This window comes from Phyllobates terribilis, unplaced genomic scaffold, assembly GCF_046119375.1.
Source record: "Phyllobates terribilis strain yellow unplaced genomic scaffold, ASM4611937v1 Scaffold_9__5_contigs__length_417890890, whole genome shotgun sequence".
NCBI classification, from domain to species: Eukaryota; Metazoa; Chordata; class Amphibia; order Anura; family Dendrobatidae; genus Phyllobates; species Phyllobates terribilis.
The window spans coordinates 351,905,344-351,930,345 of record NW_027362769.1 but is presented as its reverse complement, the minus strand read 5'-3'; the positions used below and the strand labels follow the sequence as shown (position 1 = coordinate 351,930,345).

Sequence of the window (25,002 nt, the reverse complement as noted above, 5' to 3'; positions counted from 1 at the left end):
TTTTTTTTCACTTAAAGGGAATGTGTCAGCATAAAATATCTATTGTTTAAATCAGACCACTAATATCTCTATCTCACCTGCCACTAGACTATACGTGTCAAACACCAGAGCCGCCATCCCTATGTGGGGCCCATTATACTGTATGGAGGACTATGCTTGGCCCATTATACTGTATGGAGGACTATGCGGGGCCCATTATACTGTATGGAGGACTATGCGGGGCCCATTATACTGTATGGAGGACTATGCGGGGCCCATTATACTGTATGGAGGACTATGTGGGGCCCATTATTCTGTATGGAGGACTATGTGGGGCCCATTATTCTGTATGGAGGACTATGTGGGGCCCATTATTCTGTATGGAGGACTATGTGGGGCCCATTATTCTGTATGGAGGACTATGTGGGGCCCATTATTCTGTATGGAGGACTATGTGGGGCCCATTATTCTGTATGGAGGACTATGTGGGGCCCATTATTCTGTATGGAGGACTATGTGGGGCCCATTATTCTGTATGGAGGACTATGTGGGGCCCATTATTCTGTATGGAGGACTATGTGGGGCCCATTATTCTGTATGGAGGACTATGTGGGGCCCATTATTCTGTATGGAGGACTATGTGGGGCCCATTATTCTGTATGGAGGACTATGTGGGGCCCATTATTCTGTATGGAGGACTATGTGGGGCCCATTATTCTGTATGGAGGACTATGTGGGGCCCATTATTCTGTATGGAGGACTATGTGGGGCCCATTATTCTGTATGGAGGACTATGTGGGGCCCATTATTCTGTATACTGGTTTGCCCGCGCCTTTGTCCAAAAGTTTGATATCCCTGCACTAGACCTAATATTAGACTCCTTTGACCTGTTGGGCACCTGGACATTAGCAGCAATAGACTGACTCAGACCCTATTTGTTTATCATTATTATCTGACCATGATCTTATGTGAGTATAGGTCACTGTGAAGGAAAGGGGTGGAGGTGAGCTGTGACATCCCCTATTGTGAACGGTGGATTCTGTGTTATCAGTAATTGTAGTTCTGTACAGAAGTCTTTTCATCAGTCTCATTATTGTCAAAGACAGAACAGGAAGTGTGATTCTGGTATTAGGCGGTTCTATATGGTTATCTATAGATAAGCATATGGAAAATGTAAAAAAAAAAACATTTCAACATAAAACCCTTATTTAATTAATAGGTAACTTTATGATGACACTAGATATTTGTTTTATGATGACATTCGAGATAGAGAGATAGATATATGTATATCTGTATCTCTATAGAGATCTCTCTCTATGTATGTATATGTATATCTGTATCTCTATAGATCTCTCTCTATGTATGTATATGTATATCTGTATCCCTATAGATCTCTCTCTATGTATGTATATCTGTATCTCTATAGAGATCTCTCTCTATGTATATCTGTATCCCTATAGATCTCTCTCTATGTATGTATATCTGTATCTCTATAGATCTCTCTCTGTTTGTATATGTATATCTGTATCTCTATAGATCTCTCTCTATGTTTGTATATGTATATCTGTATCTCTATAGATCTCTCTATGTATGTATATGTATATCTGTATCTCTATAGATCTCTCTCTATATATGTATATCTGTATCTCTATAGAGATCTCTCTCTATATCTGTATCCCTATAGATCTCTCTCTATGTATGTATGTATATGTATATCTGTATCCCTATAGATCTCTCTATGTATGTATGTATATGTATATCTGTATCCCTATAGATCTCTCTATGTATGTATGTATGTATATGTATATCTGTATCTCTATAGATCTCTCTCTATGTATGTATGTATATGTATATCTGTATCTCTATAGATCTCTCTATGTATGTATATGTATATCTGTATCTCTATAGAGATCTCTCTATGTATGTATATGTATATCTGTATCCCTATAGATCTCTCTATGTATGTATGTATGTATATGTATATCTGTATCTCTATAGATCTCTCTATGTATGTATATGTATATCTGTATCTCTATAGATCTCTCTATGTATGTATATGTATATCTGTATCTCTATAGAGATCTCTCTATGTATGTATGTATATCTGTATCTCTATAGAGATCTCTCTATGTATGTATGTATATCTGTATCTCTATAGAGATCTCTCTATGTATGTATGTATATCTGTATCTCTATAGAGGTCTCTCTATGTATGTGTGTGTGTATATCTATCTGTCTCTCGAATAATAATTTTATATATTTGTGTGTGCATAATATATACATTATAAAATATAATTTCTTTATTGTTTTTATTTTCCAGCAAGAGAACGCCATCATGGTGATGGAGTTAAGGAATTACTTTTCCTTGTTTTGTTTGCACCAAGAAACCCAGCTGGTCCATATCTACCTGCCCCTCACCTCCCACATCCTCGGGGCATTTGTGAATTCACAGATTCAGGGACACAAAGAGGTTAGTGGTATAGGAATATTCTTCGACAGAATAGGGGGGAAAAAAAACATGGCTTCTTTCTTCCATAAACTGCTCCACACCTGTCCACATAGTATCTGATATTACAGATCCACTCCATTTACGTTAATGCAACGTGGGTGCAATACTGCATGTAACCTGTAGACAGAGGTGGCGCTGTTTTGAAAGCCATGTGCTTTGTTATCTTAAATCTAATACTTTACACTGCGCAGTGAACGGACATTTACCCACTTTTTGCTTCTTTGCAGATGAACCAAGTCTGGAATGAACTGAAGCCAAAGCTGAATTGTCTGTTTGTGGGATCTTCCAGCCTGGCAACTCCACCATTGTCCCCAGACGAGAGGCACTTCTTCTCTCGTTAGGATCATTTCCTCTCTGATTCATGTATTAATGGGATTTTGAGTCCTGGATATGTCTGTCCTAAGGCAATTCCATGGATTGGATATTGCACGCACACATAATAGATACAGACCCTAGCAGAGTGTGAAGAGTTAAAGGGTTGTTCTGGACTTGAGCTAAACTTTTGTAGTCACGCTATGTAACTGCGGTGTAGTGAACCCTGACAGTCAGAACTGCCCTAAAAGGGATAGTTTTATTTTACTGTTTTTTTTTCACATGACCTTAATATATATATATATACTGTGCTGGCCAAAAGTATTGGCACCCCTGCAATTCTGTCAGATAATATTCAGTTTCTTCCTGAAAATGATTGCAATCACAAATTCTTTGGTATTATTATCTTTATTTAATTTGCTTGCAAGGAAAAAACACAAAAGAGAATGAAGCAAAAATCAAATCATTGATCATTTCACACAAAACTCCAAAAATGGGTCAGACAAAAGTATTGGCACCCTCAGCCTAATACTTGGTTGAACAACCGCTTCCGGTAACCATCAATGAGTTTCTTACAATGCTCTGCTGGAATTGTAGACCATTCTTCTTTGGCAAACTGCTCCAGGTCCCTGATATTTGAAGGGTGCCTTCTCCAAACTGCCATTTTGAGATCTCTCCACAGGTGTTCTATGGGATTCAGGTCTGGACTCATTGCTGGCCACCTTAGAAGTCTCCAGTGCTTTCTCTCAAACTATTTTATAGTGCTTTTGGAAGTGTGTTTTGGGTCATTGTCCTGCTGGAAGACCCATGACCTCTGAGGGAGACCCAGCTTTCTCACACTAGGCCCTACATTATGCTGCAAAATTTGTTGGTAGTCTTCAGACTTCATAATGCCATGCACACGGTCAAGCAGTCCAGTGCCAGAGGCAGCAAAGCAACCCCAAAACATCAGGGAACCTCCGCCATGTTTGACTGTAGGGACCGTGTTCTTTTCTTTGAATGCCTCTTTTTTTTTCCTGTACACTCTATGTTGATGCTTTTTCCCAAAATTCTCTACTTTTGTCTCATCTGACCAGAGAACATTCTTCCAAAACGTTTTAGGCTTTCTCAGGTAAGTTTTGGCAAACTCCAGCCTGGCTTTTTTATGTCGTGGGGTCTTCCTGGGTATCCTACCATACAGTCCCTTTTCATTCAGACACCGACGGATAGTACGGGTTGACACTGTTGTACCCTCAGACTGCAGGGCAGCTTGAACTTGTTTGGATGTTAGTCGAGGTTCTTTATCCACCATCCGCACAATCTTGCGTTGAAATCTCTCGTCAATTTTTCCTTTCCGTCCACATCTAGGGAGGTTAGCCACAGTGCCATGGGCTTTACACTTCTTGATGACACTGCGCACGGAAGACACAGGAACATTCAGGTCTTTAGAGATGGACTTGTAGCCTTGAGATTGCTCATGCTTCCTCACAATTTGGTTTCTCAAGTCCTCAGACAGTTCTTTGGTCTTCTTTCTTTTCTCCATGCTCAATGTGGTACACACAAGGACACAGGACAGAGGTTGAGTCAACTTTAATCCATGTTAACTGGCTGCAAGTGTGATTTAGTTATTGCCAACACCTGTTAGGTGCCACAGGTAAGTTACAGGTGCTGTTAATTACACGAATTAGAGAAGCATCACCTGATTTTTCAAAGGGTGCCAATACTTTTGTCCACCCCCTTTTTTAGGTTTGGTGAGGAATTATATCAAATTTGGCTTTAGGACAATTCTTTTTGTGTTTTTTTTTCATTGAAGACCAATTAAATGAAGAGAATAATACCAAAGAATTTGTGATTGCAATCATTTTCAGGAAGAAACTGAGTATTATCTGACAGAATTGCAGGGGTGACAATACTTTTGGCCAGCACTATATATCTATCTCTGTATTTTAGTCTGATTTTTATGTGATCTGTGGTCAGAAATCAGCTAAGGAGAGCTCAGAAAAAGATAAGAATTATAGACTCTGTCAGACAATCATAACGAGCTGACTGATCCCTTTAATTGCCAAATCACTTGACCGCGATTACATACTGTAAGTGCACAAATTTTAGCTCAAGCCCTAGGGGGAAGACCCCTTTAAATGTAAGCGGCATCTCTGCAGTCCATGCACACGTTTGTAAAAGCTTCACACCAGACTTTAAGGGGTGTTGTGTTTTTTTTGTGTTAAAGCGTACTCGTCGTTTTAATTTTTTCTTTTTTTATCATTAGTACACATGAGAATAAAAAAACATCACAGAAATCTACATCCTTCTCCTCCTAGACTGATCTTTCATTCTCCAAATTCTCAATTCATGGGTAAAATGGTTTTCCCATTACTGACATAGGAGGTGACAGTTGGTGCTTATAAGATTCTCCGGAGAGGGGAGGAGCTAGAGGCTGACACGGACATTCTGCTGCAAGTTCTCCAGAAGTGACATAAAACTTTGAGCACTGTTTCTGGAGAACTTGCAGCAGAATTTGTTTCTGCCTCTAGCTCCTCCCCCTCCATAGAATTATGTAAGCACCAACTGTCATCTCCTCTTGGTAATATAAAATTTTGCCTAAACTGAATACAGAGTTTGCCTAAGAATTAAGGGTGAAATATCAGTCCAGGAGGAGAAAAACGTTTTCTGATTTATATATATATACTGTATTACGAAGTTTCTTACTTTCACGTGTACTATTGATTTACGAAATAAAAATTAAAAGAATGGTTATTCTTTAAAGGAATCTGTCAGTTGGATTAGAAAATTATGGTTCTTTTTATTAAGAAACAGCGCCACCTTTAAGCATGGGTTGTGAGTGGTATTGCAGCTCTGCTCTATTCTCTTCAATAGGGTTGAGCTGGAAGTCCATGGTCAGGAGTGACTCTCTATATCAAAGAAAGCAGCCATTTTTTTTCTAATCCAAGGCAACCCTTAAAGAATATATTACTGTGCTATTTTAATAGTAGCTGGAATGCAAAAAAAAAAAAAAAATCCCCTTTAATATTTAAAAAGTAATAGATCAGTGTGAATGATCTGACAGTTCTACATAGTAGCTGAGGTCGGTTGGCGTTAGGTCATGTTATAGGGCATAAATTTATTATAAAAATTAAATATTAAACCTCAGCAGTAACTTAAAATTGTGCTTGCTCTGGGGTTGTCATGGTAGCATCAACAGACATGTGGAGATCACATGATAGAATGCCACTGCAGTTTCAAACTGATGCTACCATGGCAACCCCAGAGCAAGCGGTAATTAAAAAAAACGTATTTACATATTCGTAGCGGTGCCAACAGGATGGCTCCGAAACGAATTGCGGAGCCCAAATATATCGTGCAGCGCACCAATCTACTCATAAACCTGGAAGGAAAGACTAGGTATAGGAATGAATCCACTGCCTTATTATAGCAGAGGTATACCGTATATGTGTAGATTAGCAATGGAAGCATTGTAGAGAAAGGACCGGATCTAGGTAAATCTTCATGCTGGAGACTTGACGTGTGATTGCTTTACCTTAGTATTAGGCTCTTGGTGGTGTAGGATCAGCACTGCATTGATGAGTGCACTAATTTGCCGTATATAGTATCTATTCCAGTGTTGGTATTCCCACTCTTAGTGGTCTATGTTGATGACACCACATCCTTAAAGGGGTTTTCCAGAAAAATAAAAATATACACGGAATAGGTCCCATTAAGTCAGGTTCCCCCATTTCTCTGCTTGCCACTCCATCTCGGGTCCCGATCTGGTCCAGTGCTCGACTCTAGATCTCAGAAGTGTGTGAACTGGGATATATTGACTGCCAATTTCAATAGCTAAGCCAGCCTCCCCCATTGTGCAGGCAGAGAAGGGGGCTGGCTTAGCTTTGGAAACGAGAAGTCAGCTGCACCCCTTTACGTGCTGACACAGGAAACCCTCTTTTGTGTCTGGCCCAGGAGAGGAAGCACGGCTGCCAGGACCTGTGATGGATTGGCTAGCAGAGGAACAGAGTACCTGGCCTTATAGGGACTACCTTTTATATTTCAGTGGGAAAACCTTTGTACACATACATGTTAGATGTCTGACATCAATTTCATGGGGATGTCCTAACTATTCTGACTATAGATTACGTTAAAGAAGGATTGGGCATGTTGGAATTAATTATGCCTGATCAATATTCTCTCAGATTGTGGCTTTTTCCCTCCCTGTATGTGTAATGCCAGGTGTATGGCCATTTTTAATTTGCATTTATATAGTCTAAGAAGTCATTTTGGGGGGGGGGGGCTTACCCGGTATATACCTGCCTTTTTTTCTGGGGGGGGTCCAAATATTGGTAATGACCAAACGTAATCCACCACTAATAATTATTGGATTAGTACCAGTAGGGAGATGAGATCTTCCATTACTTCGAGGCAGAGGTAGATGTGATGCAGTCGTCCTCCTATTCTCTGCCATCAGGACAGCACTTCTTACCAATCTCCAGAGAGTGACTGCAAAATCCGACTACAAAAGGTTTGTTTGTAGTCTGTAACCATGGAGACAAGCCTCTGCATAGGAGCTGTCTACACATAATGTTAGTAATTTTTTTTTTCCATGTCATACTAACTGCAAAGTATTTGCTGTATGTTACTATAGCAATAACTGTTGCAAAAGTGCACACACCCTTTACTTCTGGTGATTCATTGATTCTTAAAATCATTCTTTTGAACCTGATTTCTAAATATTTTTTTTTTCTGTGTATAATGGATATAAAGATGCGAACATTACCAGTATAAAACTGACTAGAGAGCGAAGGCGTGAACGACTTAAGTATTAAATCATTCAGTGTTAGTGTCTCTTTAAGAGACTGTAGCATAATAAGTATAGTATTATAGGGGCAGCGCTTCTTCCCAGCTAATGCCTTTTTTTTGTTTTCGGTGCCATGCCTCCATCTAATGTGTCCGTGCCTTTGCATTTACTGCCAACCCTTGCATTGAAGGACATCTCCAATAAGAGGTGAAGATGTGCTTTTTGGGGAGACAATGAGGTGCACATCCCTCCCCTCTACTTTCTGTCACTGTATGGCTGTCAACATTTTTTTTTCCCCCCATATTATTTTTGCAAAAAGCGTCTGCAAAATTGGAAAACCTTCATCAGGACTAGTCCTTTCCTGAAATACACAGATCACCCATTACTTTGTAATACCTCATCCTCCCTGTGGGTGGCGCTGCAGGAAAAAAAAAGAACACTTATTATAAGTTCCACTCCCCCACAAATTGGGAAACTTCTAGAATCTAAGGATGGTGTAAAGGGAAATATCCTACAGCTGTGATTTGAGGGTGGCAGGCACCACAATTCCTCCTCAATATTTCCCTAAGGTCTTCAGATTATTGCAAAATATCTGAAGTGGGTAAAGTTTTTGTGATGGTCACCTGTGATCTGATTTTCGATAGGGAAACCTCTAGGTTCCATTGTGATTAGTCCCAAAATTCAATCGAAGTTGTCTTTGTACTTGAACACTATATAGTTGCATGCAGCTTCATATGTACAGGAGTTTAGGTGCCTGTGATGTTACTTTCTCCATTATTTTCTGTTTTTTTTTTCTTTGTTGAGTCCAGTACAGGTTTATGTTACACATTGTAAAGGGAAAAATATGTACTTTTTTTTTTTTTTTTTTTTTTTTTTTTTAAGAATTGTGTTTATATCTAAAAAAAAAAAAAAAAAAAAGTCAACCCTTTGACATTTGCTGCTTGCATGTATTCTCATGCATTACAGGCTGCTCAGTCCTGATCACTTAAAATCTGTGAGGTTCGGTTTTTGACCCCTATATCTGTCTTCCTCAGCACAAATCTAGGCTACAATTATGACAACTAAACTAAGTGTAAATTACTCGCAATATTCAGTATATAATCGTTGAGGAGAACTGCAAAAGCTGAACAGGATTGAGCAGCCTGCAATGTATGAGAAAACACATTGGCTACAGAAGACAACTGCTTTTTTTTTTTTTTTTTAATAAACCCAATTACAAAAGTGATTATTAGTTAAAAAAATGTGTCAAATCACGCTTTTTTACTTGTAGGCTGCTTTTGGTGCTACAGCTTATCCCCATTGAAGTGAATACTTCAATAGCTAACAGTGTCGCTGTAAAAAAAAAAAAAAAAAAAAATAGCAGATGCTTAAAGGGGTTGTTTACTTTTAGAATGCGGTTTCCTGCTGGCTTAATTTTTGAAAAACAGAGCTTTACTCACCCTTCCGGGGTCCAATGTTGTGTGTCTGGTGATATGCTGCAGTCTATGCTGTCACTGAACGCCGTCTGCAGTGACTCGCTGCAGCTCCGTCGCCAAGAAGTCACCGATGCAGCCTGAACACAATCAAGGGAACAGCGCTAGTGACCCTGGGATGGTAAGCAAAGTGCAGATTTTCTTCTTTTTGTATAAAACAAATAAAAATGAGCCCCCAGGCAAAAGTTTTCTGAAAAGGGACAACTCCTTTAATTCTGAGCAAACCCTTTACTTTTTTTGCTGGATGATTGTAAATATATTACAAAAAAAATGTATATGCACAATGATAAAATATATAAATATTCTATTATCAGGGACTATATATAAAATAGAAATTCTATATATATGATCTACAGTATTTCCATATTTAAAGAGCATTTATATACCAGATATGTGCCTTTTTATTAGGAAGTGAAGAATGTAGTGTTATTATAGGACGGATTATAGGCATTTCCAGAAGTGGCCGAGGATCTGCTGACCACTGCACAATTTTTGTTTTCCCTCTTACATTTATTAGATTCAGTTTGATTGTTACATTCCAAAGAGAGGAAAGAAAAATCTGAAACTGCCAGGCTTATATAAGCTAATGAAATATTCATGTGTATAAAATATTTGTAAGAAATGCATATATAAAGTATATTTAATAAAATATGAAAATTTCTGAATTGTTTCAGTCTTTACTTTTCAGAAAGGTGAAATGCCCAGATTTATTCCTTTTGATGCAATCTCAAAAAGAATATATTATATATTCTGGTTAATACTGTCCTATATGGTTAATGATTTAAAGGGGTATTACAGCCAACAAAAATCAGTTTTAAACTGGCGCGAGTCCTACAATGATTGCTAGATCCAAGGGACTTTTGTTGTTCTGTGTTCCAGGCCTGGATATGGTCGTGCACGCACCCTGCCTCTCCATTCAAATCTATGACATTGGTGAATACCCTGTCGCTGAGCGGTGTGCTTGGTTGGCAGTTATCATCACTCCCATTGGTGTGAGTCCCGCCGCTCATCAATGTAAAAATGCAGCTATTCAGTGGATGGGGGATCCATTTTTTTTGTAAGCCAGAATACCCCTTTAACTGGTTCTTTCTGCAGCAGGTGAGGCATGCGCAGTAGAGTGGGAATGTATTATACTACTATGGCGAATTTAGCGCCACATTTTAGTTTGTACCATTAAAAAAAAAGGATATTTGATCTAATAGGAAAAACATTTGACAAGTTTTTTTTTTTTTTTTTTTTTTTACAAGATTCAAAAAAAACCCGCAATTTTACATCCTTAAAAAAATGAAAATCCGTTTTTTTTTTGTTTTTTTTACAACATTGCAGTATTTTGGGATTAACAACCTAAAACAAGTCACATAATCCCCTCTAATCCTGCATGTAATTTAAAGAAAAAAAATCTGTTCTATATAAAAAAACAAACAAAAAAAAACAAACATGGTTACACTTGTATTAAAATGCATATTTTAGTAAAAAAAAAAAAAAAGTTTTGTTTACATTAGGGTCTGTGCACACCAAGTATTTGCCGCAGAAGTTTCTGCATCTTTTGGCAGGAAAAATTCCGCATAAAATAGGTGCATTTTTTCGGCTTTATTTTTTTTACATGTTTTTGTTGCAGATTTTTCCCCTACTTATTACTATGGGTGAAATCTGCAGCACAAACGCTGAAAGAATTGACATGCTGCAGATTTAAATCGGCAAGAAAAAAAATAAGTAAGACTTTAGGCATCTTATTCACTTTGCTGGCACTAGGAAATCCTTCAGGTTTTGTGACAAAGCTGCCTCAAAAAAAAAACTCGACAAAACTGCACTGTGTGCACAGACCCTAAAATGTATATTAAAGCTTACAAAAACGTGATAGGAAACTAGCTTAAGGGTTGTAGATTTATCATCTAATACTGGGGTCATGTGAGATGCTGTACTAGACGGACAATTTCAGACTGTTATCTTTTACCAGATAAAAAAAAAAAAAAAAAAGAGCCGGGGGGGGGACCAGAACACACGAGGATGCAGGCAGTGGAAACCACGGGCCTTACAGTAAACATACTTTAATGAGAATCTGTCACCAGGGTTTTGCTACCTAATCTGGGAGTAGCATGATGTAGAGACAGAGATCCTGATTCCAGCGATGTGTCACTTATTGAGCTGCTTAGTATAGTTTTGATATCACTGTCATCAGCAGGAGATTATCACTAGCAGACTGGTAAGCCTGCTCCCATGTAGTCCTCTATATTCATCTCTGTATAATCCCACCCCCAGCACACTGACTGCTCTCTGTGTACACTGTGCATAGGCAAAAAACTGCCTATCAATGGTGTGGGCGGGGTTATACAGGGCTCAGCATTCAGAGCACTGCTAGATCTGCAGCAGAGAAAACTAGGATTGTATCAAAATGTCAGAAAGCAGCCCAGTAAGTGACACACCCTGGAATCAGGGTCTCTGCCCCTACGTTATCATGCTCTCAGATAGGGGAGCAGAAACCTGGTGACAGATTCCCTTTAATGGTATCTCTAAACGGAGCTTTTGGAGGAGGATTCTAAAGCAGAACTGCTCCAAAATTCTCACCAAAAACACCTGCAAGTCATTGATGTGGATCTTTGAAGCAGATCTGCATCAAAATCCATGGTAAAACAAAAAAAAAACCTTGGTGTGAACATACACTTAAAGTACCAGCAAAGTGAATGAGATGCAGTGTGCATGTGTGGTCACGGGTGCGCACTTTCACTCTCCATTCTCATGGGGGGGAGGGGTGGGAAGCATTGTCACCATAGATGGGGGTCCCATTAGTCAGACAGCAGGTGATAATGTTATTGTGTAGGATTTTGTAGGATAAGATTCACAACAAACGAAGAGAACCATAGCAGAGATCACATCATCAGTTTATTGTAGTCAGCCATAAAAAGGTAGACCTAACCAAATTGTACTGATGACTTATCTAAATTAAAAAAAAAAAAGATCACCGCATAATACAAAATGGGAGAACTCTCAAAACTGGCCTAAAAGAAAATTGAGCCAGATGCCCCTAGGAACCAATCAGATTACTTCTCTTATTTTTCAAGGGCTCTTTTGAAAATGAAAGGAGTAATCCGATTGGTTGCTATGGGCACCTGCTTCCCTAAAGCGTTGCCATCAAGGATTATCTAGTAAAGTGCTACTGCCAAATCGCCGGTCTCGTAAAATAAAAACCGTCACGTTCGTTCCTATGGATTCTAGAAATTGCACCACAATAAGGCCTGTTCCAATGTAAAATACGGGCACATTTTTTGACTTTAACTAAATGCCTCATAGATCCCGATGGTGCCTAGAGTTGTACATAGGATAAGGGATAACGTAATGATCAGCGGGGGTCCGACTGCTGGGAATGGCAGAATGGGGCACCTTTACTCCCCATTAGACCAGAGCAGCGGTGCACATGCTTGACCGATGCTCTATTCATTCCCTATGGTGCTGCATTTGTTTTTTTCGGCAGTCATATGGGATGAACGGAGCGGCAGTAGAGCCAGAATGTCTACACATTAGATCTGGTAACGCCGCTCACCTCCCCTGGACCAAGCTGCAATACTATACACAGCCTGGAAACCAGTGTGGCGCTGTTTGTGAAAGAAAGCAGTCATAGGTGTCTAATCGGGCTGGGAAGTTGATCCAGGGAACTAGTCTGATTGGAGTTGGAAGAGACTTTTTCCCCTAATATGGGGCAATACGCATGTTACTCGGGGTTCTTACCGATATTAGGGTAAAGAGTAAACACTATGGTCTTAAACTATGAAGCCATCATGTAAAACCCCCCCTAAACCCCGGTGGTCGGGGGCCAATAAACCCTCTAAACTCCGGTGGTCGGGGGTCAATAAACCCCATAAACTCCAGTGGTCAGGAGCCAACAAACCCCGGTGGTCGGGGGCCAATAACCCCCCCCCCCCCCCCCCCCTTAAACCCCGGTGGTCGGGTCCAATAAACCCCCCCCTAAACCCCGGTGGTCGGGGGCCAATAATGTGGCCATATTACACTTGCTGAAAAGGGCCTAATAGTGCAAAAGAAAAAAACCTACAAAACTTCCCGATCACACATCATCTACTTCTTCCAGGGTATAGTCCAGGATTTTATCATGTCCTTCAAACTTGAAATAAGCCAAGAATTTCTTTTTCTGCAACAAGAGGGGCAACCAGATGTAGTCATCTGGCCACATGCCGTCATAAGGGATCTTGTCTAATGAGAACCACTCGGGACGCATTTCTAAAAAGACAGAAAATTTAAAAGGGTTATTAAAATTTGTTGAAATAGCGCCACTCTTGTTTATAGGCAGTTCCCGGTATTGCAGTTTGGCCACTTTTACAGAAACTCCGAAATGGGAGGGAGTAGGTATCTTATATTAAGAGGAACCATTCAGATTGGAGGTGGCATGGGGAAGGGGTACAATGCAGACCTCTTGTATTCACCTTCACTTTCAGTTGGTTCTCCTCTAAACTCATCTGTTCGGAAAATATGGACATCCAACAACTCTGTGCTGCCGACAAACTCAAATTTGATATTTCCAATTTTCTGGAGGGTGTCGGTGGTCAGGCCGCTTTCTTCCCAGAGTTCCCTGCACAGAGAAATTAATCCATTACTATCATGGGGTTTGCAATAGATAATTGTCTATTATCCCAGAAGAAATCCTATTTACAGTTCACCATGTCCCCTTTATCTCGGACATTAAATATTCGATATTCAGACCCTATATTCACCTTTTTGCAGCTTCCTCGATTGTTTCTCCTTGCTGCACTTTACCACCAAACCCATTCCACCGGCCGGCACCAAAGCCACGTTTCTTCATGCCCAGCAGGATTCTTTGTGGCTGGACCACCAGTACCAGAGTGAGCAGCTTGGATGTGAACATGGTGTCTGCTGAAACATTACAGAGGATTTATGAACAAGACGAGACTCTGCACCCCCTGCATAATTCACCAACTTGGCCATGTTATACGCTCGTGTGAGTAAGCCCTTGGAGATAGCAGCAGGGAGGTGTATGGGATTGCGCACATTTCAGCAACTGAGAGGGGATAAAGTATCTATAGTCTCAGAGAGGGCAGAAAAAAATAACAGGATAAGGAGGAAAGCACATGAAGAGGAAATAAGTGCAGGATAGAAGCTGTGCTGATATGTGAACTTAAGAAGACAGCAGAACTCTGAATACATAGAGATCTCATATCCAGCCTATATTACTGGGAGGGACAGTCCTACTAGAGAAAAACCTGACACTTGGATCAGGCTGCATCCAGCATATCAAGGGTTCACAAAATGAAAAGGAAAGAAGATTGTAGACTGAAACTAATTGCAATTTTTTAAACTAAAGATAACCAATAACATATGTGAAAATAATTATTTCCATATCATCGATGTCCATAGCATCCAGTGCCTCCCACGTCAGACACTGAGAGACACCTCAGCAGGTATCATGCACATACCTAATAGGTTAGAACACAACCCGTGAATGTCCGAAGGTTGCTCTTGCAAGTGTCCTGCTTGGCGCGCAGAGGAGTCTCTCAAAGTCCAAAATAGGAACTAGAGACGCTGCATACTTGAGGCTTGCCCTCCCATTCTCATAATCGACTGATACTGAAATGTGAAGCCTGTCTCATGCTGCTTTATCCAGTGTCTATGAGACTCAATTGCATGGAGAGTGTATCTTCATCAGTGCCATAGACTTTGAATGGTACAGCAGGTTACCCGTGCGACCAGCTGTTCCTCCTTTCCACAGAACGTGGAGAACCAGCTAAGGACAGCGGACAAAAGGCTCCCATTGTAGCAATCGGTAGGATGCTCACCGATCTAACATAGGATAGGATTGGTGAGAATTTATTAAAAGGTTATCACTTGTCATCTTCAGGAGCGCTCTGCTCCTGTGCCTCTCAGCTTGTTATTTGCCGGGGGGCACTGTGCTCCTGAAGATGGACAGTTTGGACCATATTAAATACAGCAGTACAAAAAAAAATCTTTATAGCTATAGACTATTCCTGACATATCAGTATGTGGGGTTCTGGGGTCCAGAGAAGGCTCAAAGGGGTTGTCTAGGTTTTGCATGAAAGTTTGCAGGTCCCAGCTATGTTATATGATCTCCGCTATTTAACCATTTAAAGGCTGCTGTGAATCTGACAGTGCATTTAAATGGCCCAATTATGTGGAACTATCATTCAGGGTCCCATCGCCACCATCTTGGTGCCTGTAACTCGGCTTCAAAGGGACCGCAGTCATTTATTTTATATACTGCAATACTGGAGAAAATAACAGATTTACCTGGAAGGACTAAAAAAAATAATCTAAAATGAAGAAAAATATTTAAAAATTATTAAAAAAGATAAAATATAATTATATATATATACATATACACACTTTATTATATATTAAAGCATATATTCCCCTCGATAAAAAAAAATAATATAAAAATGTTATTTATCTATAAAAATGCGATTTATCAGAATCAGACCCGTCCGCTAATTCCGGGGTTCTCTTTTTTTTTTCTTTTTTTTTTACAGCATTTGTCAGTCGCTGTACATCTCCCCAAAAATGCAATAAAACGTGATCAAAATCTTGTATGTGCCACAAAATTGTACCAATTAGAACAACAGATCACAAAAATAAAAAGCAAAAGAAGAACAATGGCGGAGTTATTGGGGTTTTTTCACCACTCTGGGAATTTTTCAGTGCATTATAAGGTAACATGAATGTTGCCATTGAAACCTACAACTTAACCAGCAAAAAAAAGATCTTCATGCAGCTATAAAGACCGAAAAATGCAAAAAAAATTTCAATAATTGCCCAGCCATGAAGGGGTTAACCGAAATCTGACACACACACAATGAGTGCCTGGAGACAAGACCCCCTATGACCCCATATAACGGGCAGGACTGGACGTTTTACCTCTGCAGTTGCTCCGGGTTCAGTCCCGGACACTCACACGTGGGAGTCTTCACCCGCGGTAACTGGGAAGCCGATCACGTGACTCGTCAGCTCGTCCCCGGCCGCCATATTAGGTAGGGGCAGCAGCTTCCCTCATCTGAATTATCATATACATTAATATCTAACATTTATAGCGCTGATATGTAATAATTATCTGTTATAACCTAATACTGAAGTTCGGTTTGGAGTCTTTTTTTTTTTAACTGTTTTCGTTTCCCTTTACAAATATGGCGGACGCGGCTTCAGCTAAATCTTGGCGCTGTAGAAAGTATTGAGTAGTAAATATGGCGGCGGCGGTGGCCCGGTGAGTATGAGCAGCTGGGTGTTGCTAGACAGGCATAGAGATGTGGGAGTTTATCGGGCACGTGAACACACTGCCCCAGTACCACCATTAATCTCCAGATAAGGAGCATTCACACTGGCTATAACGTGCCAATAGTAACATGGGTGCGTTTCATGCCATACATACAATGCCCATACACTGAGACTACTGCAAAGCTCAAAGTGCCAGACATTGTAGAGAGAGTGCCACACTACCCAGGGCTAATGATGTGCGGTGAGTGCCACACTGTGCCCAGGGCTAATGATATGCAGTGGGTGCCACATTGTGCCCAGGGCTAATGGTGTGCGGTGAGTGCCACACTGCCCAGGGCAAATGATGTGTGGTGAGTGCCACACTGTGCCCAGGGCTAATGATGTGCGGTAAGTGCCAGACTGTGCCCAGGGCTAATGATGTGTGGTGAGTGCCACACTGCCCAGGGGTAATGATGTGTGGTGAGTGCCACACTGTGCCCAGGGCTAATGATGTGTGGTGAGTGCCACATTGCCCAGGGCTAATGATGTGCAGTGAGTGCCACACTGTGCCCAGGGATAATGATGTGCGGTGAGTGCCACACTGTGCCCAGGGATAATGATGTGCGGTGAGTGCCACACTGTGCCCAGGGATAATGATATGCGGTGAGTGCCACACTGTGCCCAGGGATAATGATGTGCGGTGAGTGCCACACTGTGCCCAGGGATAATGATGTGCGGTGAGTGCCACACTGTGCCCAGGGATAATGATGTGTGGTGAGTGCCATACTGTGCCCAGGGATAATGATGTGCTGTGAGTGCCATACTGTGCCCAGGGATAATGATGTGCTGTGAGTGCCATACTGTGCCCAGGGATAATGATGTGCTGTGAGTGCCACACTGTGCCCAGGGATAATGATTTGCGGTGAGTGCCACACTGTGCCCAGAGCTAAATGATGTGCTGTGAGTGCCACGCTGTTCCCAAGGCTAATGATGTGCTGTGAGTGCCACGCTGTTCCCAAGACTACTGATGTGCTGTGAGTGCCACGCTGTACCCAAGGCTAATGATGTGCGGTGAGTGCCACACTGTACCCAAGGCTAATGATGTGCGGTGAGTGCCACACTGTACCCAAGGCTAATGATGTGCGGTGAGTGCCACACTGTGCCCAGTCACTGAGTCCAAGAGGCAAACATATAAATAGGGTATCACAAGCGCTATTGTGGAAGCTTCTTTCGCACCTTTCCTTGCGTTTCCATCCATTCTCATTGTGCAGTAATATGGTACTGCCTTCTGCTGGAAACAGCTGGTAAAATTGGTAATGTCTCATTGTCATGACTAGTTTTACTGAATTTACAGTCCCATGGTTCTTTCCAGCTGCTGAGATCATTTGGGATTGGGGAGAGGACACCAGTTAAGCTGGGTTAACATGTAATGTACTAGGCTGAAAATCTGAGCACTGTTTACATCGAATTTTCAATGTATTTTTTTTTTCCGGACGAACATTCGTCAGTTAACAAATTGCAGACAAGTTGTGCCAGCCACGCTTGTTCCCGAAAAAAAAATGCTCTAAATGTGTTTGTAAATCTGCAAATATTGGAGAATATTCATGGCATAAGATGAAACATTTCTGAGCGTACAGACTGATCCGACAGCCACAACGGGGCCTCGGAGGCCATTCATCAGCACATAAAGAGCCGCTGGCGCCCGGATTACCTGCGATTTAAGGCCGCCATAAATGTGCAATAATGTTTTTATGGGGAAATGTCCCAATGGGAAGAAGAATAATTCTAGATGTTTCTCCTCTGAAAGTCCTCGTCTCATGATTACCCTGATGTTCAGCTCTGCAGCCGCAGTGCCGAGTCTCCAAGATCTCTGCCCTCATTGCTAGAACTTTTCCTCTGATCCAAGAGTCACGGGCAAGATATTTTTCATGGAGAATAGCCAAAAGTGAGACAGAAGACCCCACAATGTACAAGAAAAAAGTGGAAATAGGATTTATAGTTTACTGCTGCGCTGTTTCAGTTTTTGCAGATACAGACCAGGAACTTATCTATCCCTGTGTCCTCACGACAACACTGCCTGGCGGGGGTCTCCTGTAGGTGGGGCAGGGCAATTATTAATGTAGTTGTATTAGATTAGACTGGTGTGATTTGATTTGGTTGTCTCTTTCACAGGGGCTCTGTGGCCGTCACCATAATGAGGGCACTGAGGCTTATTGTGTAATGGTCCACGGCGGCCGTCATCATTTTCATGGTGATGTGGCTTGAAAGTTCTGCTTCCCCCCCCCTCCTTACGGCTCTCTGCTCCCCCCCTCCTTGCGGCTCTCTGCTCCCCCCCTTACGGCTCTCTGCTCCCCCCCCCCCATTACGGCTCTCTGCCCCCCCCCCATTATGGCTCTCTGCTCCCCCCCCCCTTACGGCTTTCTGCTCCCCTCCCCCTTACGGCTCTCTGCTCCCCCCCTCCTTACGGCTCTCTGCTCCCCCCCCTCCTTACGGCTCTCTGCTCCCCCCCTCCTTACGGCTCTCTGCTCCCCCCCTCCTTACGGCTCTCTGCTCCCCCTCTCCTTACGGCTCTCTGCTCCCCCTCTCCTTACGGCTTTCTGCCCCCCCCTCCTTACGGCTCTCTGCTCCCCCTCTCCTTACGGCTCTCTGCTCCCCCTCCTTACGGCTCTCTGCTCCCCCTCTCCTTACGGCTCTCTGCTCCCCCCCTCCTTACGGCTCTCTGCTCCCCCCCTCCTTACGGCTCTCTGCTCCCCCCCTCCTTATGGCTTTCTGCTCCCCCTCTCCATACGGCTCTCTGCTCCCCCTCTCCTTACGGCTCTCTGCTCCCCCTCTCCTTACGGCTCTCTGCTCCCCCTCTCCTTACGGCTCTCTGCTCCCCCTCTCCTTACGGCTCTCTGCTCCCCCTCTCCTTACGGCTCTCTGCTCCCCCTCTCCTTACGGCTCTCCGCTCCCCCTCTCCTTACGGCTCTCTGCCCCCCCCCCTCCTTATGGCTCTCTGCCCCCCCCCCCTCCTTATGGCTCTGTGCTCCCCCTCTCCTTATGGCTCTCTGCTACCCCTCTCCTTACGGCTCTCTGCTCCCCCTCTCCTTACGGCTCTCTGCTCCCCCTCTCCTTACGGCTCTCTGCTCCCCCTCTCCTTACGGCTCTCTGCTCCCCCTCTCCTTACGGCTCTCTGCTCCCCCTCTCCTTACGGCTTTCTGCCCCCCCCCTCTCCTTACGGCTCTCTGCTCCCTCTCTCCTTACGGCTCTCTGCTCCCCCTCTCCTTGCGGCTCTCTGCTCCCCCTCTCCTTACGGCTCTCTGCTCCCCTTCTCCTTACGGCTCTCTGCTCCCCCTCTCCTTACGGCTCTCTGCTCCCCCTCTCCTTACGGCTCTCTGCTCCCCCTCTCCTTACGGCTCTCTGCTCCCCCTCCTTACGGCTCTCTGCTCCCCCATTCCTTCTCTCAGTGTTAGGACACATTCAGACGTCCAATTTTCACGTTCGAGTGCAATCTGTGGTTTTCATGGATAGCACTTGTACCTACAATATTTTATGGGGCCATTCACATGTCAGTGATTATCAGGAGGACATGTCCAATTTTGGTCCGAGGGTTGGATCAAAATGGACAATGCAAGTCTAAGACTTTGTGAAAAAAATGGACAGCACTCTGATGCCATCTGAGGCTTCCCAGACTTTCATATAGGAGAAGGTGGAGAAACTTTTTTTTCCCCTACATATGAGAAAAACGGATGACACTTGGACCAAACCCTGATCAAAGTAATTGGTCCATTTTTCATGTACGTGAGAAAAACGGACGTCCGAATGAAACCTTAGGCTCCATCCACACATCCATGTGGCACGTCCTTTCATCTTGGGCAGCACATGGACCCATACAGAGTCCTTGATCAATGCACATCAGTTTTAAAAACTAATGCGTGTCTCCACTGCTGGTCGCATTGTCATCCTTTTTGTGGATCAGACTCGGGCATTAAAATCTATGGGGGTCTGTGATACAGGGATGAAACTTGTACTTCTGTCTTCCATTCATTTTTAACTGATCCATTGTTAAGAGTCAATGGATAAATCAAAGTTCAGACAGCTTACCTGCTTCAGTGGAAAAAAAACAGAAGAAGAAACTAGGCTGAAACCTGAGAAACAAATAGGTCCTTTTCTCTCAGATGGTAACACATGGATGTGTGAATGTAGCATTAGAGATGGTAGGATGGTAAAAACAAGCAAATACCCAAGATGATGCAAAATTACAGAGTCTCACCCTTCCTCTGACTTGTCGGGATTAGAGCAGCTGCGACTCTAGGGCTTCTAGGGCGGACCACCTCCACCAGTGGCACCCTGCTTTTAGCGGACACCCACAGAGAAGAGGTAACGACAAGCTTAGGAAGCTGACACTCCATTGAGGCACATGGCCTGGCGACCAGATAGTCCCAACCTGGCTTCTCCTAACGTCTCCACAGAGCCAAGTGACCGGAGGGTCCCAACCTAGCTACCCCAAACGTTTCCATGGGGCCAGGTGACCAGATGGTCCCAACCTGGCTTCTCCTAATGTCTCCACAGAGCCAGGTGACCGGAGGGTCCCAACCTGGCTACCCCAAACATCTCTATGGGACCAGGTGACCTGAGGGTCCCAATCTGGCTTCCCCAAACGTTTCCATGGGGCCAGGTGACCCGAGGGTCCCAACCTGGCTTCCCCAAATTTATCTATGAGTTCAGTCATATTCAATGGAGCCGATCTATGTTCTTTCAGCTGAGGCCATGGTCCCCTAAGCTGACATCCTGTAGAAAGTCAAATCTGTGTCCCTCTTGATGGCATCATGTCATTCTTCTTGCAGAACGATAGAAATCCCTTTTTATATCCACACCTGTGGCTCAGGTAATCATCCACAGGTGAAGGGGCCGGTGGGATGAGGAGTTTAACTCTCATTGTTTGACATTTAATCGATCTGCATAGTTCATCCTTCTATGTTTTTCAGGTCAACAAGCCACAGGGCCCACACAATGATCAATTAACATATTTAGCAAACATTGTTCCATGACCCTACTTCCCTGTCTTTCAAAGTTAGCAGACAATAAGTTGCAGTAAATATCAACTCAAGTATCAACATCCAGGCTTATTCAAACATAAATTCAAAAGTTAGCATAAAGATAATAGCGTATGTCTCCTGGCGTACTGAATTTCCGTCTGGATAATTAAGATTAAATGCTGTATCGTCACAGGTGGCATTGAGGTATTACTTATTAATGCCTTATGTTTTACAGCCTTTGGCATACACCACAGTGCCGCGGCCTGCACATGTCTCTAAGGGTGCAGAAGGCCAAGACGGGGGCAGAGCAGATATGGCTTAGCAGGCAGTGGAGGGATCCCTATGTAAAGGCAGCACATGCTCAAAATTACCGCTGTCGCAGCGCCTTCAAGCTGCTGGAGATGGACAAGGAGCAAAAAATCCTGCAGCCGGGGCATCGCGTTGTAGATTGCGGTGCTGCCCCCGGGGCTTGGAGTCAGGTGCTGGTAGACAAAGTAAATTCCTTGGGAAAAGGTAAGAACATACCGCATTTCTTTCTCACTTTTTAATATTGTATTAGGGGATCGTTAACAAGTTATTCTCCAATATGATTTTATTATGGAAACTGATCTAATAATTGCTGACCATTGCCCGCAGGCTCCGATCATGGGCAGCACAGCAGTCTCTTTTGTACTGCACCAATGGTGATGCCTACAGGGGAATTGCTTGTTATAAAGGTGTTGTATGAGATTGGAAAAAGGGTCAATTTTTTTAGATTTTCCTCTGTTGTGTTTAAAATTACAAATCCACTTGAATGGGTCTGAGCTGCAATACTAGAGTTGGCCAGCGGACATGTGTGGCACTGTTTCTCAAAACAGTTTACTTCATTATTACATAACTAGGTATGCAAATGCTGTACAGTCACAATCACAATTATTCACCTCCCATTGCAAAGGAGATTTATTAATGACATTTTTTATTAGAAAACACTCTATCATTTGCAATAATCCAGTGAAACAAGATCAATGTAAATATCTCAAGACAACTAATATAACAAGTGGTTCCTCCAGATTCACTAGAAAATGTCTCTTTTACTGACTAGTGCGGACTCAGAATTATTCACCCCCTTCATGACTAGCGATTTTAGTACTTAGTTGAGCCTTGCTGGCTGTTATGACCTGCTGCAAACATGATGCATAGCCAAACACCAGCTTTTGACAGCGATCATGAGGAATCTTAGCCCATTCCTCTTGGGCAATGGCCTCCAGTTCACTAATATTCTGGGTTTGTCAAAAAGATTGGTCCAGAAGGTTAAGAGATCATTGCCTTGCGCAAAAAAGAAAATGAATTAAAAAACATACAAAGGCATTGGATATTGTCAGAGAAACAGACTGAAGCTGGGTTCACAGGATCACAGTTATAGGGACACCAGCTACACTATCTGGACATGGCTTAAAGACTAAGCTGCCACCGACTGCCACCATATTCTTGAGGAGGCAAAAAACCTTCTAGTAATTGGAAAATACCTGAAGTAAGATTGGGTGGCAGCAGGCACTGAGGTTTCTGTTTGCACAGTAAAGCACATGCTAAACTTTAAAGGTCTTAATTCTCAAATTCTAAGACAAAGACCTCTAATGATCCAAAAGCACAAGAAAATTCGGCTCCAGCACACTCAAAACAGTATAAATAAGCAACACAAGTTTTGGGATTCTGTTCTGTGAATGGCGGCGGCTCGGTGATGCCTGCAGTGAAGCATGGTGGTGGCTTGGTGATGCCTTCAGTCAAGCATGGCGGTAAGAGGTTGATGTCTACATTGAAGCATGGTGGTGAAAGGTTAGTGCCTATTGTGAGGCATGGTGGTGGCTCAGTGATGTCTACAGTGAAGCATGGCTGTGGCTTGGTGATGTCTGCAGTGAAGAATGGCTGTGGCTTGGTGATGCCTAGAGTGAACCATGGCGGTGGCTTGGTGATGCCTAAAATTAAGTATTGGGGTCTCAGTGAAGCATTGGGGTGTCTCGGAAATGCCTACAGTGATGCATGGCGGTAGCTCGGTGAATGCTAGAGTAAAGCACGGTGGTTGCTCAGTGATGCCTACAGTGAAGCATGATAGTGGCTCAGTGATACTCTGGGGCTGCTTTGCTTCCTCTGGCATTGGAAATCTGAAGCTTTGGCGTGTTTGGATCTTCCAACAGGACAGTGATCTCAAGCATACCTCAAAGTCCACTAAAGGCTTGGTTTCAGAAGAAGTCACGGAATATTTTGGAGTAGCCATCACAATCACCTGACTTGAGCCCTACAGAAAATCTTTGGTGGGATTTGAAGAAGATGGTTGCAGCACACAAACACAAGAATATTAGTGAACTGGAGGCCATTGCCCATGAGGAATGGGCTAAGATTCCTCAGGAACGCTACCAGAGCTGGTGTCTGGCTATGCATCATGTTTGCAGCAGGTCGTAACCGGCATGGGGCTCTGCTAAGTACTAAAGACGCTTGTCATGAAGGGGGTGCAGTAGTCAGAAAAAGTAGCATTTTGTAATGAATTTGGAGACATCATTTCTATCTACATTGTTCTTCTTTGCATGGTTTATTGCAAACAACAGAAAGTTTGTACATTTTAGCAATAAACCTAAATGGCATTGGAGAGGATTGAATACATTTTGGTGTATATGTCTATATATTGTATGTCTGCTCCTTTGCTTCCATTGACTTCATTTCGTTTTTGCTCTAGACCCTGCAGCAAGTGTTGGGTTTGTCCTGGGAGTTGATCTTCTTCACATAAGTCCGCTGGAAGGAGCCGTTTTCCTCCCTAAATGTGACCTTACGGATCCTGCCACCCATAGGAAAATCACTGCGCTCCTCCCTTCCGGACAGGCAGATGTTATCTTAAGTGACATGGCCCCCAATGCTAGCGGCATTAAAGAACTGGATCACCAGAGACTTGTCATCATGTGTCTGTCCCTCCTCGACTTGTCTGACATAGTTCTGAGACCTGGCGGGAGCTTCTTGTGTAAGATCTGGGATGGAGGAGAAAGCAACCTAATAAAAGACAAGTTACGGCAGAGATTTCAGAACGTGAAGACTGTGAAGCCTAAGGCCAGCAGGATGGAGTCCGCCGAGATATATCTGCTGGGAAAATCATGCAAAAATAAAAAAGCTGCAAATTAATTCTGCTTATTTGACATCCTGTAACCACTGAATATCCATTTTATTGTAATTTAAATCATATTTCTGATTTTGCCTGCAGATCATCGGGGGTCCGCGTAATCAGCCGCTACCAGTTGCAGAATAGACTCCTGAGAAGAGCACATTTCAGCCGACAGGAGAGCACAGTTATTCTCTGAGTGTACACACAGAGCTTCGTTGAATATGCTTCCCATAGAATCCATACTCCTGTATGCAGATATGTGCTCTTCTCGTGGGTCTATTGCGTTATCGATGGGAGGCTCCGTCATGCTTCTTGTGTTGGAACCCTTGAGCCTGTGCTTTGAGGTCGACTTCTCTGTCCGCCGAGCCACTGTAGACTCACCTTTTCTCCAATTGTTTAGTTTCTGTTATCCTTGCTGCAGTCTGTTTAGGGTAACAGGTGTTTTCATTTGCTCATTTGTCTGCCCTATCACCTTTCAGTTGCAACTTTTTATACTTTCCCCCTGCTGGTATTTCCTGTTGGTGATAGTCTCATTTGGATATCCGGCCATACTGCTGTTGATTAAAGCTAGTCGGTGAAAGACCAGCTAGGGTTTA

The 25,002-nt window shown here is 43.0% G+C and overlaps 3 protein-coding genes across 7 annotated transcripts in view; 2 read left to right on the top strand and 1 right to left on the bottom strand.

Annotated features, from left to right (window-relative positions):
* Positions 1-7,432, top strand: part of SNX8 (sorting nexin 8) — a 29,618-nt gene extending 22,186 nt beyond the window's left edge. For both annotated transcript variants that reach the window (XM_073648128.1, XM_073648130.1), the window contains exons 10-11: positions 2,300-2,449; positions 2,716-7,432. In XM_073648128.1, coding sequence (XP_073504229.1) covers positions 2,300-2,449; positions 2,716-2,829 — 264 coding nt within the window. In that variant the 3' untranslated portion in view covers positions 2,830-7,432. The remainder of the gene's footprint in view (positions 1-2,299; positions 2,450-2,715) is intronic.
* The window catches only part of NUDT1 (nudix hydrolase 1), a 19,620-nt gene extending 3,568 nt beyond the window's left edge, over positions 1-16,052 (bottom strand). The window contains exons 1-4 of one of the 3 annotated variants that reach the window (XM_073648132.1): positions 15,932-16,052; positions 13,759-13,918; positions 13,471-13,616; positions 13,021-13,267 (exon numbers count right to left, since the gene is read on the bottom strand). In XM_073648132.1, the coding sequence (XP_073504233.1) occupies positions 13,095-13,267; positions 13,471-13,616; positions 13,759-13,910 (471 nt within the window). In that variant the 5' untranslated portion in view covers positions 13,911-13,918; positions 15,932-16,052 and the 3' untranslated portion in view covers positions 13,021-13,094. Of the gene's footprint in view, positions 1-13,020; positions 13,268-13,470; positions 13,617-13,758; positions 13,919-15,931 lie in introns of those variants that run through there. The other 2 variants (XM_073648133.1, XM_073648134.1) reach the window with 2 other exon arrangements.
* Positions 16,018-25,002, top strand: MRM2 (mitochondrial rRNA methyltransferase 2). 2 transcript variants are annotated; one of them, XM_073648131.1, is made up of 3 exons: positions 16,093-16,274; positions 21,518-21,795; positions 23,990-25,002. In XM_073648131.1, the coding sequence occupies exons 1-3, from the start codon at positions 16,255-16,257 to the stop codon at positions 24,424-24,426; spliced, it is 735 nt and encodes a 244-aa protein (XP_073504232.1). In that variant the 5' UTR covers positions 16,093-16,254; the 3' UTR covers positions 24,427-25,002. The 2 variants fall into 2 exon arrangements, 1 of the variants encoding a protein (XP_073504232.1); XR_012250751.1 differs by lacking the exon at positions 21,518-21,795 and having other exon boundaries at positions 16,018-16,274; positions 23,990-24,124.

Bases quoted from the DNA above. Each gene is read 5' to 3' on its own strand.
- MRM2 (XM_073648131.1), top strand. From the start codon at position 16,255: ATGGCGGCGGCGGTGGCCCG. The intron at 16,275-21,517 runs GTGAGTATGAGC...TATGTTTTACAG, and splicing joins ATGGCGGCGGCGGTGGCCCG to CCTTTGGCATACACCACAGT. The intron at 21,796-23,989 runs GTAAGAACATAC...TTTTTGCTCTAG, and splicing joins AGTAAATTCCTTGGGAAAAG to ACCCTGCAGCAAGTGTTGGG.